General features: G+C 38.2%; 1 protein-coding gene across 3 annotated transcripts in view; it reads right to left on the reverse strand.

The window, feature by feature from the left end:
* Positions 1-10509: 10509 nt before the first annotated feature.
* Positions 10510-21739, reverse strand: part of LOC144467949 (uncharacterized) — a 40783-nt gene continuing 29553 nt past the window's right edge. For 2 of the 3 annotated variants that reach the window (XM_078176979.1, XM_078176978.1), the window contains exons 2-6: positions 16712-16952; positions 15699-15847; positions 14173-14735; positions 12278-14086; positions 10510-11574 (exon numbers count right to left, since the gene is read on the reverse strand). In XM_078176979.1, the coding sequence (XP_078033105.1) occupies positions 11511-11574; positions 12278-14086; positions 14173-14735; positions 15699-15847; positions 16712-16943 (2817 nt within the window). In that variant the 5' untranslated portion in view covers positions 16944-16952 and the 3' untranslated portion in view covers positions 10510-11510. Of the gene's footprint in view, positions 11575-12237; positions 14087-14172; positions 14736-15698; positions 15848-16711; positions 16953-21739 lie in introns of all 3 variants that reach the window. The other variant, XM_078176980.1, reaches the window with a different exon arrangement.

Consider the following 21739-nt stretch of genomic DNA (forward strand, 5'->3'; position numbering starts at 1 on the left):
TTAAAAAGTAAAGTAATGTTTTTTGTATTCCTGTTCGTTGCATTAGAGTTGCGACCAAAGAATCGCGTTGCAGTAGTTAACCCTTAGCGCTCCGCACGTTTTTGTACCACTGCCTACCAGCAACTTCGGCACATTTTCGCAGCGGAACGAATGTGAAGAAGGAGTCTTATTTTAAGTGAGAAGAATTAGATGTACTTGTGAATGTTTTTGATTTTATTTATTTTATACATATGCACCTTCTTCTTGTAAATAGAATGTAAATTTTAAATTTCGTAATTCACCATGCTATGATATCTTTTTAAACAATCTCCCATGTGCATTCTGGGTTTACTTGAACAAGTGTCACAGTATTCACTTGTTTGACGTCTTGCCATCCCTTTGTTTCCTTGTAGAGCACACAACACAGTCGCTCTTTGGACCTTTTCCCATTATGTGCAGTTTTCCGTTTAGTCTGATTTCAAAAATTGATGTAGAAACTCTTGTTCTCTCCTAATGAAAATCTCCTACGAGTTGATCGACTAAAATTTTCCTGTACTTTGGATGCGTCAGTGCTTTCTCATTTTTATTGTGCTGTACAGTTTTATACAAGATGTATGAATTAATTATTGACAACTCCATTTCCCAAAAGAATAGTTGGGGCACGTTTTAACTACAGATAACAATTGCAAAACATTGGGCTCCGCAGCGGAGCCTACGGAGTTACGGAACAAATGACGGATGGCTCCGTAGCGGAGCCAACGGAGCGCTAAGGGTTAACTTTCCGATATTTCAGACGCCTATGCCGCAGCTGCAATAATGGGTAGGACTCACCACCCCAACGAACAGCTCAGATGGGCACATCGCGATTTTATTAGCGTTGCGAAATAATCGCTTTGCAGTAGCTACATTCGTCTTTCAGAGCCCATGCTGCAGCTGCAATCCTCCGCAGTATGGCATTCGTGATGTTTTCTTAGAGTCGTGAGTGGAAAAAAAATTCGATCTATATCCAGGACGACAGGCTCGTAGTATTTTCATTCGATGAGTCGAAATCAACCTCCTGGACAAAGGGAAGCATCTGTTTTGGCGTTACGACATCTAGGCGGATCGGTGGTGCGTAGCGTTGAATTCCGGAGTGAATTCTTAGGAGTTGGTGACAGCTTCTGTTGCTAGATTATCTCAAAATAATAGTAAATAAAAATCTAATACTATGTGTTGTTTTAACGTCGTGAACATTGTCATCGCGTTGCATTAGAGTTACGACATTTTTGAACACTGCAAATCGTTAACCAATCAGAGCAAAGAAAATTTCTATATTAACCCTCGCTAATGAAACAAGCTGCGGCCTGGAGGTGTGCAGGAATTGATCCCATTACTGTACTTCAATTAAATTTCTCCCTAATTTCTAAGAGAAAACATCGGTACCTCCATCTTGTATTTATCAAACAGCTTCACATCTTAGGGTAATACCAATCCTGTAACTAAAGTACGGTCACATACCTACGATACTGCCGAATACATAAAGTAACGTAACTATTCTACGCTGTTAAGGATACATGAATATTTACAGAAATCTGCTGCATTGATAAAACACAAATAATTCCAGAAAAAATCGTTTAATAAATCAATAATTAAGTAACTATTGCTACTACCGTCAACAAGAACTGTTGTGCAATTAAGCGACTAGACTGCTACTCTAGTATTTTATTATTTCGAATTTCTAAATTTGATCGCCACCCCGGGGCCAGACGCAATACCTGGCTGCGCCTGGGTGCTCGCCATGAGCGTCTTGGGGAAGAGGTTCATGGCCCTTTACACGCGCTGCTCAGGTTGGGGACATTCCCCGACCTGTGGAAGCTCGGTCGGATGGTCCTCTTAAAAAAGGAGGGGAGGCCGGTGCAATCCCCCTCCGCGTACCGACCAATTTGCCTACTGGATGAGACGAGAAAGATCTTTGAGAAGATCATCACTGCCCGCTTCACCAGGCACCTGTCCCGCGATGTCCCCGATCTGGCGGACAGCCAATTCAGCTTCCGAGAGGGACGGTCGACGATAGACGCGATCGACCGCATCAAGTCCCTCTCGGAAGGGACCGTGGCTCGGGGTGGGGTGCGCTTGGCGGTATCGTTAGATATCGAGATGCCTTTAACACCCTGCCCTGGTCCGCCATTATGGAGGCACTCGTGGTCCACCTTATCTAAGGGCGGTGATCGGGGCCTACCTGCGGGACGCAGATAGATAATTCCGTCCTGGAGCCCCTTCCCCCCCTCCCCTCCCTGATGGGACCACTACAGTCTGCTATGCAGACGACACTTTAGTGGTTACCGTCGGGGACTCCTTTGAGAGGACCATCCGACGAGCAGTGAGGTCGCGGTGGTGGCCGCCGTCGCGAGGATCCACGATCTGGGGTTGAGGATTGCCCCCGAAAAGACCGAGGCCATCTGGTTCAAGTGGCACCCCCAAGATCATGGATCCAGGTGGAAGGAGCCTGCGTTGAGGTGAGGTCCGAGATGAAGTATCTCGAACTGACTGTCGACAGCCACTGGAATTTCTGGGTGCATTCGGCCGCTTCGTCCCCCGAGTGGAGAGGGCGGCGGCTTGCATGAGTCGCCTTTTGCCCAACCTCGGGGGATCCGGGGATGCGGTAGGTCGCTTATATTTGAGCGTGGTGCGGTCTATGGTCATGTACGGGTCCCTAGTATGGGTCCCAGCGGTCTTGGCTGGCTGCCGTAGGAGACTTAGAAAGCTCCTACGCCGGCTGTAATGGCGTATGGCGATCCGCCTCATCAGAGGATACCGGCGTGGTAGGACCGGCGTAGACCACATGGCGTGAGGAACTTCGGTCTCACGCCGGCCAACGCGTCGCCGGAGCTTTCCTGTCACACCTTACCGGTTAGCGGGAGAGGCGATGTGGCAGGCTCCCTTACCGAGCGACGCAGGTAATAACTGACTAGGGCAGTTTTGGCCAGTACATGTGCCGCATGGGTAAGGAAGCGACGGTGGCATGTTACCACTGCGACGCTGTGCAGCACACGCTGGAGGTGTGCCCCGCCTTTTCAGCGCTGCGCCGAGTCCTAATGGACAATATTGGGCACGACCTTTCGCTCCCCGGCGTAACTGGAGCAATGCTGGGGAGCATGAGGAAGTGGAAGACGGTGGTCTCCTTCTGTGAGTAGGTCATACTGCAGAAGAAGACCGCCGGGCGGCGTCGGGAACGACGCATCGCCGACGCCGCCAGTCGTGCCCTGAGGACATCCCCCAGGCACCCAATGGCCCTGCGTAGGAGCGTGTGCAGGGCCAGGACGAGGTAATTATATAACGAGATGTGTCCCCTTTGTCGGGTGCTGGGGGGGGGGGGGGGGGCTGGAGGGCACTGGTCACTCCCCCCGAGCACAAAGGTGGCCGGCCATGGCTCCCCCGAATCCGTCAGATGAAGGATGCGCGTCCGAGGGTCGCCGCGGGCGTTTTAGTGGTTCGGAACCCACACTGCCCCCGAGCTACGGGGGCGTCTGACGTGCAGATTTCCCCCTCGACATTTTTAGCGTAATGTATGCTTTTGGAGTGGATGCGTTGTACGTTTTATTAAAATAATTTAAAATTTTCTAGTTCACTTTTAGTATCAATTGACATTTGAACAATAAAAAAAAACATTAAGGAAAATCTAAAATATTATTTCACTTTATTTATTATCTTCTAATATAATAACCGCAAGGAATACAGTTCTACTTAATTTTAGTTTTTTAAAATTTGCGAATGAAAATAATACATAATATGTAAAAATATTCATGATCAGGTAATTAGTAATAATTTAAAGATATCATTTCTACGTTAAGATTTCTTATACTATTAGCTCATTACTTATTAGTTTTCAGATATTACAATTGTTTATATAAAATTGTTTTCCAATTACTTGTTTAAAAATTGAAGATTCTCCAATTTTTATCGTACCAAAAATAGAGGATATTCCAATTATTCGTACCAAAAAAGGAGGATTTTCCTATTATCTATGACAAAAATGCGAGGTTTTCGAAAATAATATAACCGGTGTTAGCGTAAATCTAATTACATATAAAAAAAAAAAAACAAAAAAAAAACTTATAATTGCCGAGCTCTCGTACGCGATTAATCACACAAATAACAGGTTCGAGAATAAAAATCGCATTAACCCACCTGTCCGTCGATAAGTTTTCACAAGAAGATTAACGAGCCCCATCGTCGATGTTCAGTGAAAGTGCACGTGCATTCCAATTTGTCGCAGCATTTCAGATCAATATGTTGTTACATTAACAAAGCTTTACGTCCTCGTCGTTACAAAGAAATGAAAACAGAGAAAGAAGAAACAGAAATTGAGCCGTGATTTGCGATGCAGGGCAAGTGCTGTCGCGATATACTGAAATAAGGTAAAATTTTCGTTAAACATACACACGTGTACGTACGTATCTACAACGATAGTAATTGACATTGCTTTAGGAAATAACCATCTACATTTTTAAACTACCATTCTATCAGATTATGTGAAATTATTCAAAGATCATTTAGTGTGACTAACGCTATACGTGTACCTAAAAGTTAAACGAATTGTATTATTATTTTATTTGAATTCCAATTGTTGTACACTTTTATTTGCGAGCAATATACGGTATGTCTCGTACATACAAAACTATGGCAATCTTTTTGCTCTACGCAAATAGTCATCAAAGAGCAGAATACAATACCTATAACATAAAAATCAGACAATTGCTTTTAAAAATATATATTCACACATGTATTACAGTATTATGTATTTACATACATGTAGTATTTTCCAGTGTAATTTGTGCCACTTGTGTGCACTCAATATAACCTTATTTCTTTTGTACATCGATGAATTCTAATTTTATTTCTGTAGGTTAATAAATTAGATTGCAGATCTTTATTCCAAATAAAAATTGTCTGCATTAATTGCAAGACATAGGAACCAATTTCAACCAACAAGTTGTCGTTGTCATATTATAATCATTGATCGTTTTATTATTGTATGTTTTATTTAAGTTGTTTTTGCCTTAAATGCATAACATCGACAGTCTGCTAATTTGACCTTGAGCTATTGACGACCCTCGGAGAAAACTCTAATAAACATGCGCTGGCAAAAACTATAACTTCGTGTATGCTCTAGTAAAATTCCGAAACAACCCTGATTGGCTAACCCAGGCGCTGGGTCTTTTCCAATCAGTGCTGTTCGTTTTTCCGATTCACCACCCATTTCTTCACCTAAACATGCTTCTTTTCGGAACGACGAAATGACAGGAGGGGATGTATTTATCGTGACAATGTGGAACTTTTCTTTGGACCACCTGCGACGGACCCAAGTGGCGAAAGGCTGATGAATCCGACCTCAGTACTCTTCAGAACATGTGCTGGCAAAGTCTAGAAATTATCAACTCCTAAACAGCTTCGTCGAAAGAGAATCGTTGACCGTTTGCACGAAATAAAACTTTTTCATAAAAGGAAGTCATAAAAAAGAATTGGTTTCCAGGACGAAGACTCATTTCTACCCGTATTTGCTGAAGGCGGAAAGCTTAGAAGCTAAATTAATGAACTGTATTCTAAAGAATGTTAAACAAAGCCGTAATTACGAACATATGTAGTTAGAGAATGAATAAAATAAGAGATACTCCAAAACTATTTTTGTGTGTATGTTGTCTTAAATATTTTTCAAATGTTAAAAAATATATTTTTAAAACATTACAAACATATTTGTAAAGTCATTTAAATAAACCATCTGTTATAGAATTGGAAAAATAATGTGTGTTTTAGCGAAAAAAAAACTTAGCCTCCAACGGGATTTGAAAACCCGAGGGTAGCAGCACCGAAATCATACGCCAACCAACCGAGTTGTAGTAAACGGAAACATTTCGGTATGTATATCCCGCTCGTCACAATCTTTTTGCTCGCTTAATTCGCATTTTCTAAGTTAAACAATTGTTTGTTTCGATGCAATAACGTTTAAAATTACTTAATCCACACTTGCGGTAAACTAGACAAGTAGTAGCTTCTGTCTGACAGCAAAAAACATCGACCCATTCGGTTTTCATTCTTATTGACAATGTTGCAGACGAGCAAAAAATCAGAGAAAAATTGAGTACACGAGCCGTGATAGTACCTTATCAGGGAATTAATATAAAAATAACTCATATTTTAGTTTTCAAGAAATCTTCAATTTTCCGATTTTTTTTGGTTTTTCATTTTTGATAATCACAGCTTGCAACAGAAAAATCTGAAAAAATTCTATAACATGCGGCTTGATGTCCAAAATAAGCCACATTTTTTTCAAAATTTTAGGGAGTCGCTAAAGGGGGAAAAATGCCGGAAAATCGCGAAATCTAATTTACCCTGTAAATACCCTCGCGGCAAGTTAAAATTTTGCACAGATGAGTTTTTTTGGTCAGCCATCGAACGGTATATGACTCATTGAAAAACCTCTAAGTGCAGTTTTGACCATCTCAGTCGGCTATACCCTTTGGTATTACCTAAAATAACTACATATATTCATCAATATAAATATGTATTCAGTGACAGATGTCCATTGCACTCCGCTGTATAAAATGAATTATCATAAAATAATCATCAGATTCGGTTAGCTTAGATAATCAAAAAGTACGCGGTTTGATACTAAATCTTAAGGATGAATGATGTTCTCGTAATTTCTAGTGTGAAATATGTTTTTGCAACGATCGATAAAACCAAGTGATTGATGATCATGACTATTCATTGTATCGGAAATTGAGAATATCACGACAGTTTATAGCATCAAGTTTTACAGATTCTCGAAATTTTCTGATAGAAGCCGTATAACGTCGTACTTAATCCTGTAATCAACAGGGGAATGATATAATTAAGATAAAATAAACGATGGAATAACTCGTGAACATTAACAGAAAAAATCATAGAAAATTATCCTTACATTGTAATTTTTAAATAGTTAATTATATAACAATAAAGGATTACGTGGCGAAGTAAGATAAACTGACATACATTACTAACGTTTATAACCAGCGTGGCAGCGAACATGTTAATTTATTCCAAACCAGATAATATGTATTTAATGAGGAAATATTATCCGAAATATGTGTTATTACAAGCATTTTATTATGTCATCGTTACAAAAAATTAGATATGCAAGTATTATTTATGTTTTGCGGTTAAATTCTGCACGTTGCGATCCGACCGTAACAACATGACATCTCCCGTCATCATTGCCACATAACGAGGTCTCTTTATGTACGACGCAATGAGCAGCACGAAAAGAATCACCCTTCTCGAGATGTATAATCATAGTGGGTCTAATAGCCCTATGTGCAACTGGGACCAAAACAATTTAATATCCTGCAAGCGGCGAGTTCGTTTGGTGAAACATTGTGAAATGAGTGCGGTTTCGTGAAAAGCACGCGACACGGGAGTTACCATGGAAAGTGCCCGTATAAAAGGCGTTGTCAGTCTGTTTTACCAGTAGACGTCAGTTGATTATGCGGCCATTAAAATGGGTATGTAGATTTTTTTTCAAATTCGATGAATTCGATATTCGCAAAGAAACTTTATTGCTTGTTCACCGTATGCAGTTGGAGATATTGTTGCTGTTCAATTACGTTGCTGGACAAGCGCGACAAACAGTCCGGCAAGCGGGATACGTTTACGACATACCAAATGTACCATTTTCATTACCGAGTCCTAATTATAATCAGCCAATCTACCAAACCAATCCCACTCCACCCCCGTCAGACGCGCCTTCATATTTACCACCACCGGTACCGCCTTCACCCACACCACCACCTCCGTCACCAAAATATAATTATCCAACACCATCAACACCTCTTCCCACCCCATCGCCGCAACCGACCTATGGCACTCCACTACCGCCACCATCTCCTCCTCCACCACCACCACCTCCGCCTCCTCCTCCACCGCCAGCACCGTCGCCACATTCGACACCGGCACCAACATATTTACCACCATTTGGCCAAGTGGGACTGCAACAAGGTTTTCAAGGACCCGGCGCTTTTGCAACGAGTACAGCATCAACGGTGCCCACTGGTGTAGTGAAAATAAGTGGTCCATTACTGGCGGCAAACGGAAATTTTCCTACTGCTACAACAGCTGCACCATTTTCATCATACAATTCGAGGATCCCTACCACATCGACGAATTATAATTATCCATCTACAACTCCAAGCTACTCGTCAACTGCTTCAACATTTAGTTATTTATCCACGCCTTCAACTCCGAGTTACAGTAATGCACCCGTTAAAATAAGTTTACCGACATTTGGTTATTCGCAAACAACGCCAAGACCTGCGCCACAGCCTAGTTATCCTCCACAACAACCGAGTTACCCCCCTCCGCAACCTAATTATCCTGCTCCACAGCCGACGTATCCCCCAGAGCGACCAAGTTATCCCGCACCACAACCAAATTATCCCCCTCAGCAGCCGAGTTACCCTGCACTACAACCTAAATATCCACCCCCGCAACCAAGTTATCCTGCACCACAACCTAAGTATCCGCCTCAGCAACCAAGTTATCCAGCACCGCAACCTAATTATCCTCCTCCACAACCTAAATATCCACCTCCGCAACCGAGTTATCCTCCCCAACCTAATTATCCTCCTCACAACCTAAATATCCCCAGCAGCCAAGTTATCCTCCTCCGCAACCTAATTATCCTTCTCCACAACCTAATTATCCTCCTCACAACCTAAATATCCACCCCAGCAGCCAAGTTATCCTCCCGCAACCTAATATCCTCCTCAACAACCAAGTTATCCTGCACCGCAACCTAATTATCCTCCTCAACAACCAAGTTATCCTGCACCGCAACCTAATTATCCTCCTCCACAACCTAAATATCCATCTCCGCAACCGAGTTATCCTGCACCACAACCTAAATATCCGTCTCAGCAACCGAGTTATCCTGCACCACAACCCAGCTATCCTCCTCCACAACCTAAATATCCGCCTCAGCAACCAAGTTATCCTGCACCGCAACCTAATTATCCTCCTCCACAACCTAAATATCCACCTCCGCCACCGAGTTATCCTGCACCACAACCTAATTATCCTCCTCCACAACCGAGTTATCCTGCACCGCAACCTAATTATCCTCCTCCACAACCTAAATATCCGCCTCAGCAACCGAGTTATCCTGCACCACAGCCTAAATATCCGCCTCAGCAACCGAGTTATCCCGCACCACAGCCTAAATATCCGCCTCAGCAACCGAGTTATCCTGCACCGCAGCCTAAATATCCGCCTCAGCAACCGAGTTATCCTGCACCACAACCCAGCTATCCTCCTCCACAACCTAAATATCCTCATCAACAGCCAAGTTATCCTGCACCGCAACCTAATTATCCTCCTCCACAACCTAAATATCCTCCTCAACAACCAAGTTATCCTGTACCGCAACCAAATTATCCTCCTCCGCAACCTAAGTATCCTCCACAGCAACCGAGTTATCCCGCTCCGCAACCAAGTTATCCTGCTCCAACTCCTAAACCAAGTTACCCATCTCCACCTCCTCAACCGAATTATCCTCCGCAAACTCTGAAACCGAACTATCCGATGTCGCCACCTAATTATCCTCCTACAACTCCCAAACCAACTTACGGTGTTCCGGTTTCTCAACCTAGTTATCCTGTTCCAGCACCAACACCAAGTTTTCCTTCTCTACCTTATCAACCTTCATATCCTTCCCCTAAACCGAGCTACCCTGCACCATCTCCGCAAGCTAATTATCCTGCGCCACCTAAAGTGAATTATCCTGCTCCACAATCTCAACCTAATTACCCTTCTCCGGTACAAAAGGTCGTAAACATGTACAATTATCCCTCACAGAACGAGGGTTTCGCAGGACAACAAAATATGATATACCTTCCTCCTTAAACTAGCAACACTCATTGTAATGAATATTTTCTAAAACATGAAATTGTAACCTACAAACAAGCTGTAGCAGTGAACAAGAACTACTAATCCTACTGTTTGGAATTAATGTAATTTTATAAGAATGGCTTAAATTGTAAATATATATTTTTTATGTAATGAATACTTAATGTCCAAATATTCTATTATATTCAACGAGCAAATAATTTGTAATTAGAAGTTCATTTTTATAATAATGTTAAAACATTCTGCGAACTATCACAATACAATTCATTGAATTATTCAGAAAATGGAAATTATTTAGTAAAAGTACATTTTATAATATTTTGCAGAAAGATTTAAACTAACAGTAGAAAATTGTATTAGATTTGCAATCGAAAGCAATTTAAAAATAGATAAATGTGTTAATAACGCAATGTAATCGAACATTGCAGAATGAGAGTTTTAATAAAAGTTTTATCGCAAATAGATGCAAAATACTTGTGTAGTTCAAATTTATTTTTGCATTTTGTGAATTTTCCAGTGTCCAAGCCAGCATACATGTACACGATAGTGTCTGACTTGATACAGAAAACAAATGAACCGTATACACTCTTTCATTAACAAAACCAAGTTTATTTTAAATACAGTTTGTACGATACCAGCTAATGCGACTACAATGAAGATCACAGCATTTCTCAGGTAGACATTCTAAATGTCAATCTCAGTAGCTTAAACGGTAAATTATAAGTGATCTATGTACTATGCTTATAACTAATTGAGTAGTGAGTAAAGGATGAGTACTCAACCTAGTTAATCATATCCGTTTCGTATTGTATAGCACGTATTAAACAAAATAATATGTTTCATACGAAACATACGTTAAATCCGCACTACACTAAATTAAACAGCCATAATCCAACGTGTTAGCGTTCTACATCTAACGGGATATGACTCTATATAATTTCTTTACAGTTATTATTTTTACACTTGCGATCAATAATGATCTGCTTACGCTACAATACAAAACGCATTCGAACCAAATAAGTCTTTCACAAAAATATAACATATTAATCGCGAAACTCTTAAAATGACCTATATTGCAAATTATCATGAAAAAATTCAATTTGTTAAGTAGAACATAATTAAGAATTGATTATTGTAGATCTCAATTTTCGAATAAAAATTACACGTTACCCGCAAAATAATTAATTACTTTAGTCTGAAGCAGATTTACAGGAATACTCACGTCTTCTCTTTAGTTAAACATATGGTTAACCGATATCACAATTACTGTCACAAAAAAGAAACAGTTACTATAAAGCTCGAACATTCAATTTATATGCACGACACGTTGGTTACGGATAATTCATTAAATATTTTTCTATAATTTGATGACATATTGCATGGAAAACACATTTGCATCGAAGAAAAAGTAAATCGTTCGAGATTACTATCGCAATGTAATAAGTGAATATTTATGATGCACGTTCATGAACTATAATAACAGATTCTGATTTATACATACACATACCATATAACTTTTACAAAAACAGATTCGATTGACATGTTAAAAACCTAATACAGGTAGTATAGATCTTTTGTGGTCCATTTGATTTATCCGATTCATCTTGGTCCTTTCATTCGTCTCCGGTTTCCGATAACTTGTCCAGACAATCATAAGACTTTGATTGAATGATGTATCTGCAACAATAATCATTTTATATTATAAATTAAAATAAAGTATTTGTTAGAAATATTGTCATTAGTTTAAGTTACACACTATTCGGTTCTTTTCTCAGTTTGAAATACTTTTGTTCTTATTATTCAATATTGTGAATAAATATATACGATATTTATATTTTATGATTGCATAAGTCACAATTTACATAACGATATTCCCATTAAATTATTAATATGTAATTTAAAAATTATTCAATGTTCTAAATTTTCCATGATTTCCAGAACCTGAAGAACCTTGATTCGTCCCAAAGCAAAGCTCCATTAGATATTATGCTGCGCTAATCGAATCTTATAGTCGACAAGTGATATATGTGAAAAAAATTGTTAACACGCTATTGCTTAACATTAAATGTTTAGAGTGAACTACAATGTTCAAAAATACATTGTTTTCCACAGAAAACAATTAATATTTAGACTGAGACTGTATAACATAACCAAAGTTGCATAGTACGTACACAATTGTGTTTTTCGTTTGTAGATGTACGTATTATGCAACTTTGGTTATGTTATACAGTCTCAGTCTAAATATTAATTTCGATATAATTGTACAAACGACTCACATCACGTATCGACTAAACAGATTTGTTAAAATGTTTTCTAATAAAGCAAAGCACCAAAACTAACCCAGTATTATAACCATCAATACTATCGCCTGTAACACAACCGTTTGTGCGTTGGGTCTCGACGACCCACGTGGAGGATCATCTTTCCAACTTTTGCAGCTCTGAATGTTTGTAGAGCTTTTGCGTGCGTCAGTCCATCCATGGATGTTCCATTGATTGCTAGAATTTCATCCCCCACTTTAAGAGTGCCATCTTCAGCCGCTTGACCACCAGCCATAACGTCCTTTACAAAAATACCCATAGATCCTTTATTACTATCCGATCCTCCGACGATAGAGAACCCTAATTTTTTTCCAGAGCCCTTTTCCAGCGTAATGGTCAACAAATCCATTGATAGGCTAGTCGCTCTTCTCGGACAGGAAACCGGATTTGTGCTACGTTTCCGCACTACCTGAAACTTTCTCATACCAGTCATCTTTTGTTCTGATTCCTTTTTTACCTCCCGTTCACTTTCATTCCGCTCCAACACATTCGAAGATAAATTATTTCCGTCCTTCGTGCACTTGGACGAATCTTCCTGTGTGATAGTTTCGATAGACACCGGACTATCTGCCAATTTCTCTTCCTTCAGTGTCCACACTTCGGAGTCGCTTCGAGTGCGGACCAAAATATCACCCCATGTATCGCCCAATTCCTCCCCGAATGTGAAAGTCGGCTCTCTTGCGATTTGCAATTCTACAGTTCCTATGCAGGCGTGCAGAGCTTTTCTAGCTTCCGCGATTGACATGCCGCGCAGCCTACGCCCGCAAACGCGTACGATCTCGTCGCCGATCCTAAATTGCTTCGACTTCGCGGCTTCTCCGTTTGCGTCCATCTTCGAGATCACGTAAAATGGTCTTACGGCTTCACGCCTTTCTACAGAGATACCGAGACTTTCCGGCTTGTCAATAGAAAGTTTCATTGTCTTCAATTCTCGACGAATAAGAGTCTTTGTCAGCGTAGCAGGAAGAGGCGCAATTTGTTCGACTTGCGTTGAGTGCGCGGGTCTCTTCACTTTATTACTAAGAGTGGCTATGTCATCGCGTTCCATATTCGACCGCGTTCTTTTTGGGCTGTAATATTGTAGCGGATCGGTCGAGACCGTTGCACTAATCTTTGATGCAGGCGGACTGTCCTTGCACGGGGAGGCTGCATTGTCTAACAAAATAAGATTGCTAGGACTTCTGTATTTGTTAGATTTCAATGGTATGTGGGACCTGGTTACTTTCTGTGGTTTCTGTATCTTTATTGTTTGCGAAAATGACATCGATGGCACAGATTTAGGAAGTGTACCTTTCTCTGGTATCCTAGTTAATTCACTGTTCTCAGATGTAGAAGTTTTAGATTCTCCAAGTTTATTATTCGCTGAAGATGGATGTGACGTGAATGTTTTTGAAAGATCAGTATCGCATTTTCTCAAAATGTTATCATACTTTGGATACTGCGCAGCGTAATTCATTTGAAATTCTGTGAATCCTTCGAAAGTGTCATCGTCGCAACTATCCGTGTCATCTCCGTCCGACGCCAGTGCAGTCATGTTCGTTCTTGTGGATTCGTTTAAGAGACTCTTTTCAAGAACAACAGTTTCGTCGAGACGGGAAGATCTTGTCTCGATTTCATCAGCTTCCGTTACCGCTTCTGTATTACACGGCATATTCATTGGCAATGACAAATCGATTCCATGGTAATCTTCTGACGTTATAGAGAAGCTGCGGGGTTTTAACATTGGTGGTACAGAGTTCTCGCTATCCGGAGAATCTGCTCCAGCTCGGGTACTGTCCGAATCATATCCGCTTTCATCGCAGCCTAGTCGCAAGTTGTTCAGCAGATCTTCCAAGCCTGTTGTTGGACAGGATCTTGACACGTCAGTTCTGTAAACAAGAGCAAATAAGTTAACAAAATGAGACAATATTGTTCTGACATGGCTAAGTAAACAATACCAAAAAAAAATCCTTACTTATCACATTCGCTGCTACCGATTGTTCGAATATTAAACAAATTCTTCTTAATGTTATTCAATTGAGTATTAAGGAACTCTTTCGTCTGCGTCGATACGCTGCTTTTATTGGTATCCGATGTTGGCTGACTAGTTCGTTTTGGACTGACGTTTCGCCTAGTTTTGTCTAAAGTCTCTTTCGCTAACGCCGAACCTTCTTGCGTCTTTAGTATATCCTGATTCTTTAAAATAAAATCCAAAACGCGTTGTTGCTCCTGAAGATCGTGTATACTGCGACTCAAATGCTTCTTCTTTTCGTAAAGAAGTGTACCACGGTCTAACTGACTGTCATCCGAACTGACTCGGAAGGGTGTACTCTTCAACGCACCCTCGCTCAAAGCTTTTTCCATCGTGTAATGACTGATGCAAGTGACGTCCTCCTCTTGAATCGTCACGTTTCTTGTCGATACATCACTGCCTAGGAAATTATTATTCCGCTCGCTACTTCTGAATAAGTTTCTCAAGGATTCCACTCTGGAGATTCTCTTTGGCTTTGGTGGTTCCGATGAAGATACACTTACACTCTAGAATAAAAACATTGTTGTAGATAGAAATAGGGAGTGAATACTTTGTTTATACTTGATTACACTTATAATATTTCTATTATAACGAATGTATTCCGTTTAACACGCTGACCGCCAAGTCAGGCATAATTTTCTTACTACACTAGAAACTCCAATTTGATTATTTACGGACATTGGTGTGACAGTTGACACATTAAAAAAATGTCTTCCCAAAACATTTTGATGCTAGATATTTTGTACTTAACCATCGCTGAAGTGATCATTGGATAAATTTCATCATAGTCTGCTAACAGCTCATAAAAATGGATTTTTTATTAGAAACACTTTGCTTTTATGGCATTTCTTATAAATCAATTAGTTAGAATGACCAATAAAATAGAAACATTTTAAAAAATATCTATTCTAACGTATGATGAAAATTTAAACAATGTGTTTTCGGCAACATACATTTATGCTGAAACTTTAATACAGACATTGAAAGATGTTAAAATCTCCATAAGTGTCAATTATTATAACTATAACAATATAATTAATTACAATTACGACAAGATCAATTGACTTGGATGAAATTAGCTTGATATAAAAAACGCATTGTTCATGCTTTCGTTATAGACTTAAAAACTTTTATATAAACGCGAATATATGCAAAGATTATCATCTCAAAGAAGATTCAAGTCATTTTGTCCAATTATTAAAAAGTTATTCTTTTTTAAAGAATGTTCGAATATTTTAGTGAGTGACTGTATATTAGTACAATTGTCTTAATCAGATATAGTATAGATCGATGATTATTAAGCTTTAATTGAATTTGTATGTGCGGATGTTGGTCCAGCAATATAAATATTTTAACAAACGTTCAGTGGTAGAATGAATAATAATATTTATGTTTACACTAATCCGTATATGTATAAATATTTACAATCGTTGTTGAAAGTCACATAACCCTGAAAATAGAATATTTACCTTTTCTTTCTCGTCTGTTACATTGCCACAGCTTTTCCGATTCGGACTCCATCGCCTTCTTCGACCCGAAACTGAAAGTAGTTCTGAACTATCCGATCTCTTCAGTTGATCCCATCTTCGACCTACTTTCCTTCCCCATGTTGAAATTCCTGCGAAATGGATAGGTAACATTAATTTTTGTCTCCCAATGGAGTGATTACAAATATTGGGATCTCGTCAAACGTTCTTGTTTCGAATAGTCTGACGATTCACTCTTGTTAGTGGATTGTTACATTTTTGTTGTTCTAAGCAATCAATAAGTACAATATTTCATTTTCTAAAAGCTGAACACTAAGCGAAACAGTCCCAAATTAGATATTGTATAAAAATAGCAGAAATAGTGTTAAAGTCGATTTTTCTAAATACAGAGCTCCGAATAAAACAATGTTAGGCCAAATTTTGTTTTTATTTTGTCACCCTGTACAGTATAACAAGAGCCTCATACTGTACGTCAGAATGAGTTTTTGTTCTTGAGATATTTCACTTTAAAGTTTTATTATAAGTACAGGCAATATTGATCGAATAAAACTGCTCGACTTTCTTCCATAACTAAGTTTTCTATCGAAGTTCTATTAAAAATCTATTGCAATTTCAAATTTATTAGTATATAAAAAATAAAACTGAAAATGTCAATGTAATGCTTTCAGAAACGAAGTTTTAAAAAAGATTTTCTAGATCAAACCTCGATCTGTATATACTCAATGCACACGTTTATTAATCCCTTGCACTATAATAACGAGTCAGACTCGTGACGAAGATTCTACGTGCGATCGACTAAATATGGATATTATTAATTTCTTATAAATCGAAATCAAATTGAATTTTTCTATTATCAAAGTCTAGAAACGGAAGTGAATAAAGACAATACAATAAACAAAAATGATTCAGTCTTATTAAGGAAAATATTAAGAAGAAATAAGTGCTAATCAATGCAACGTAAAATAAGTCGTAGTGCAAGGGATTAAAATCGTTACCTTTGCGATTGGCGATGCCTGTCTGTGACAAAGATGGTTTCTGGGGATCGCTAGCTACTTCTTTGGTGGAAGTTCGTTCCGACCCGTCGTCAGTCCCGTCTTGATCTTTCTTCCTCGTTCGGTCAGAATCCTCGGCGACAATTGCCGGAGGCGCCGTTCCATCTTGTGATAACGGTGTTGCCGAAACCAACTGCGGACTGGTATCAGAGGACTGCCGTTTGAACAGACGCATCGCGATAACCTGCAAGACGAATGGTAACACAGCGATTAGAAAATGGATAACTTAACAAAAAAAAAGACTGAATGAGAATTAATGATTCTTTCTGTCATCCATTTTATCTACGAAAGCGATGAAGTGCCGGCTCACAGAACCGAATTAATTGTCTCAAGTGACTATCGCACCGAAAGGTCTGCAGTTTCTAATCGTCAGAACCGTGTACATTATAGAAATAATATTTCCATTAAAATACTACTACGTATTTTGCAAGATTATGTATTTCGTAAAGTGATTATGAAGAAGTTGATATATGTATATACAGTGGGTCAAAAAGGTATTCGCACACCTAGTCTTTTTTCAATAACTTCATACAAGCAAATAATACATAAACAAAAACTATTTCCATTAGTAGTCTACTGTGTACAAAGATAATGTGCCAATAAAGAATTTCGAATAACGCATAACAAGAAAGTAATGCAAGAAATACAAGAATTTGAGAACCGAAAAAGTATTCGCGCACTTTCAGTTATAATTGAAAGTTTATGATTATTGCAGTACTCTATTGCAATTAATATTTTGTATGCATTCCTTTAGCTTCAAGAATGGCTTCCAGTCTTCTTGGCATAGATTCCACCAGTTTTTGAGTTGTTTCTTGTAATATTTTTTGCCACTCTTCTAAAATTACTCTTTGTAGGTCCGATTTATTAGATATTTTTTTTTCTTACTTTTATATCCAACAGGTGCCATAAATTCTCTATTGGATTAATAACCGGGGACTTTGGTGGTGTAATTAATTATTTAGGGACATTGTATAGTACCCATTCTCGTTTTCTTATTGCTGTACGTTTTGGGTCGTTATCTTCCTGAAAGTGGTAATTTCCAATCAGGCCTAATTTTGCTGCACTTTCTTCTAAATTGCCCCGCAACACCTCGATATACTTTGTGGTATTCATTATCCCATCGATAAATGTAATGTTTCCAACACCACTGTACGTCATACAGCCCCATATCTTTCCGTTGCCTCAGCCGTGTTTCACATTTGGTCTAATATTCTTTTGTCGAAGCTCAGTATTAGGTTTCCTCCAAACAAATCTCTTCCCACCTGACCCAAAAATGTTAAATTTAGACTCATCCGAGAAGATAACACGTTTCCAAAATTCGATGGGATTATTTACATACGTTTTAGCGAAACCAAGACGCTTTTCTCTATTTATATTATTAATATATGGTTTTTTTCTTGCAACTCTGCCATATATTTCAGCAGAGTGAAAAATATTTCGTACGGTTTGAGAGCACACAATCTTCCCTGAAGTTGAACAGTGCTTCCTCTGCACTGTTGTAAAAGTTAAATTCAGCTGTTTACCAGTTTTTCTATAACTCTCCCCACGTTTTCGAAGGAAAATAAGACGATCTCGCACCGATATTGGAATTTCACTTTTTCTTCGCTGTCATGATGCTTGTACCGAGTTCAAAGATGCACTAGAGACACAGTACAGGCCAATGCTACTATGTAAACAAACAGCTGTTTACGTTTTGGTCAGTATTTCTAGAATACATGTGTGCTTCTTAAAATTTAGCAGTCCAATTATAAGTGTACGAATACATTTTTTGCTGTTAAATATTTGTATTTCCTGCATTATTTTTTTGTTATGCGTTAATAAAAATTCTTCATTTGCACATCATCTTTGTACATAGTAGACTTTTAATCGAAATAGTTTTTGTTTGTGTACCATTTGTTTGTGTAAAGTTATTGCAAAAAAACTAGGTGTACGAATACTTTTTTGATTCACTGTACATAGTTTGCACGAAGCATAATTTTTTATGCAGTGGATAACAAAAGTACATGAACGTCACGATGCGTAACGGTTAAATAGTTTTAATTTAAATGTACGCTAAACGCCATTTGCAACAATGAAGAATATTTGACACTGATATTCCATTTAACAGTTATCAACAATTGCTATATTTATGAGAAATGATTAAGTGTCATTTTGTTTCTTTATATCAACAATTTTCAGAAGACAGGAAAGTAAATGAATACTTTCGAGTTTATTGTAATTTTTATCTGCAAGACATAAATTGTAACGTATTCCATTTCAATGTAATCTATGAATGTTGTTTTATTATTTTGTGAAAAGGCTACGTTCATTTTCTCTTATAAATTAATATTTCAGTTGAGATATACATTCTATTCTGTTTTTCATGAAATTACTTCATAAATGACGAAAGTCAAACGCTTAACAAATGAAAAAAGATAAATCGTTATTTTAATGAAAGAAAAACTCATATCCTATCAACAAATTGTTAAATGTTTCAGACAAATCAGGCGCAGCCACGTCTTGCACAAAGTGTTCGACAGTAGGACTGATCGAAGAACGGTAAAATGTAACCAGGAAAAAGTTGCACAAAACTGCAAACTGAAAGTTCGAAACTAGGGATCTCTGTTTCGAACGGCGATTGAGTATACACTTGTTAATATATTCATATATTAACCCGTGTACTTTTTAATACATAAATATGTGTAATTAATATACACTTTTCCTAATTCGTTTATACAGTGAACACAATATGATCTTCTTTGTGTAAATACAAAATTTTAATAAAATTAGGTTATTTCCATATAACTCGCAATCTTTTTTTTTATTTATTTTCTTACCTACTTTTACTACTTTATCTCAGTAGACACTACCATTAATTTTTGTTACGTGTCTCTGTAAAATAATAAGACTTGTATTGGCATACTTGATAATCGAATTAAAACACGTGTATAATAACTGCACGTGTACTCGGTTGCCAGTGTATTTTGAAGTATACAGGTTAACAAACGGATATATTAACTGGACGAATGCACACGTGTACTAACCCACTCGTAGAGCAAACTATTTATTTACTTTCACTGACCAAGTCCTTTAGATACATTATTAATCGAGAAAAAAGAAAAAGAACAAATATGTAATATGTAATGTCAATTAATTAATCGCCGACGTATGATACATAAGTTGTTTAAAGGAAGTAGAAAATGTAAAAATGTCAGCCGATTGAGTGAACTTATTTACGTTAATAATTAAAAGGTTAATTCCACTAAGCTGTCCGTAAGCATAGCGGTGGAATTGTTCCATAAATCGGAACAATGAACAAATTGAGGTACAGAATATGGAACATATATTCTTGCGTAAAAACGCCCGTATTCGAATAAACATTTATGTTTACAGCTGGCTGTTACATAACGGTGTTTACGTGAGTGAGATTACAAAGAACAATATTCAGTGATATAAATAGAATCTTTTATATTCATTTCATATGCTTCATTTAGTTTTCATTGTATTATTATATTTATGCTACTGTTTCAGCAAAAGGTCACAATTCAGGGGTATTTCATAACAGGTATATTTACTTTATTTCCGGCTCAAATTCCGTGGAACATTTTAATGATCTCGTTTGAATTCTCCCTTCAACGGATGGAAAGTAACGAGAGGAAATGGACGTCGAATAAGATGATCTTCGGCAAGCGATCAAACCGCAAAAAAGGACAACGTAAATCGCTGATCATCGGGGAGGGGCTCGAAGATCGGTAAATGTCCAGATCATTGTACGATCACTTTCCAAGCATTCCAGAGACGTTTAGCAACGAGTTTCCTGCTGCAATCTGTTTGCGAGCGAAAGAGGAGAAGTCTCTCCTACTCACGCCAACATTGCGCCTCGACCACGCGAACGCCTTTGCGGTCGATCATGCATGCACGGGCAAGCTTTGCGTTACATCCAACTTTAGAACGCATCCATAGCGAAAACGGTTGAGCATTTTGCCCATAGAGTTTTGCTCCTATTGCTTCCCCTTCGGTGTCGTACTGTAAGTCATTAGCAATTGAACAGCTAAGCGCGGATTCATTTAAGCCCAGAATGTAAACATTATTATTTGACTATCTAGATTATAATAATTATTTGAGATATTCGCATATTTCATTAAGGTCTATAGAAACACAAATATGTATAGAACAGTCATATAAAATTTATTGATAGAACTGTTACTAAATTTTTGAATTCTACATAGTTCAGGTTTCCGTGATGTGTGAGCAAACTGTGATTTTTCACTATTCTCTATTGTTTTTAGTTGATAACAATTTTAATCAATTTAAGTGACGTTTATATCGTGCATATAAATTATAATATTATACATAAGCATTTTTTATCGCTTCGATTAACCCGTTTCTGTGCTGATCTATTACACATTTCTAATTTTATTAGGATCGGCAAGGCATAGGAATGTTGGAAAAGTAATTGATGTGACACTGAAGCCATTAATCTTGATTTAATTAAATAAAGTACTTTTAAGACTGTTAATGTGGCAATCAACTAGATAAGAAATTTTAAATGTTCGTTATAAACTTAGATTTAGATAAAGAAATTGGAAAACGTGGTTTCGTAAGTGATCTTCTCATTCCAGCGAACTGCAGTTTATAAACAATTGTTTAAAGGAATTCCTTTACATGGTATTTAGTCAACTGAACCTTTTCACAGGTCAACAATTTCAAGTCATTTGATCTATTATATAAAAATAAGTCGGGTTTTCCTTCCTGACACTATAACTCCATAACGCACGAACCGATTTCCACGGTTTTGTATTCGTTGGAAAGGTCTCGGGCTCCGTGAGGTTTATAGCAACCAAAATTCTGGAAAAATTTCAACAGAAAAGCAGGAAAACAGGGAAAATCATTTTTCACATACAGCGCCATCTCTGATACATAGCATGTACTACAAACCAATATCTATTATATAAAAATAAGTCGAGTTTTCCTTCCTGACGCTATAACTCC

The sequence above is a fragment of the Augochlora pura genome, chromosome 3 (assembly GCF_028453695.1).
Source record: "Augochlora pura isolate Apur16 chromosome 3, APUR_v2.2.1, whole genome shotgun sequence".
Taxonomy (NCBI): Eukaryota; Metazoa; Arthropoda; class Insecta; order Hymenoptera; family Halictidae; genus Augochlora; species Augochlora pura.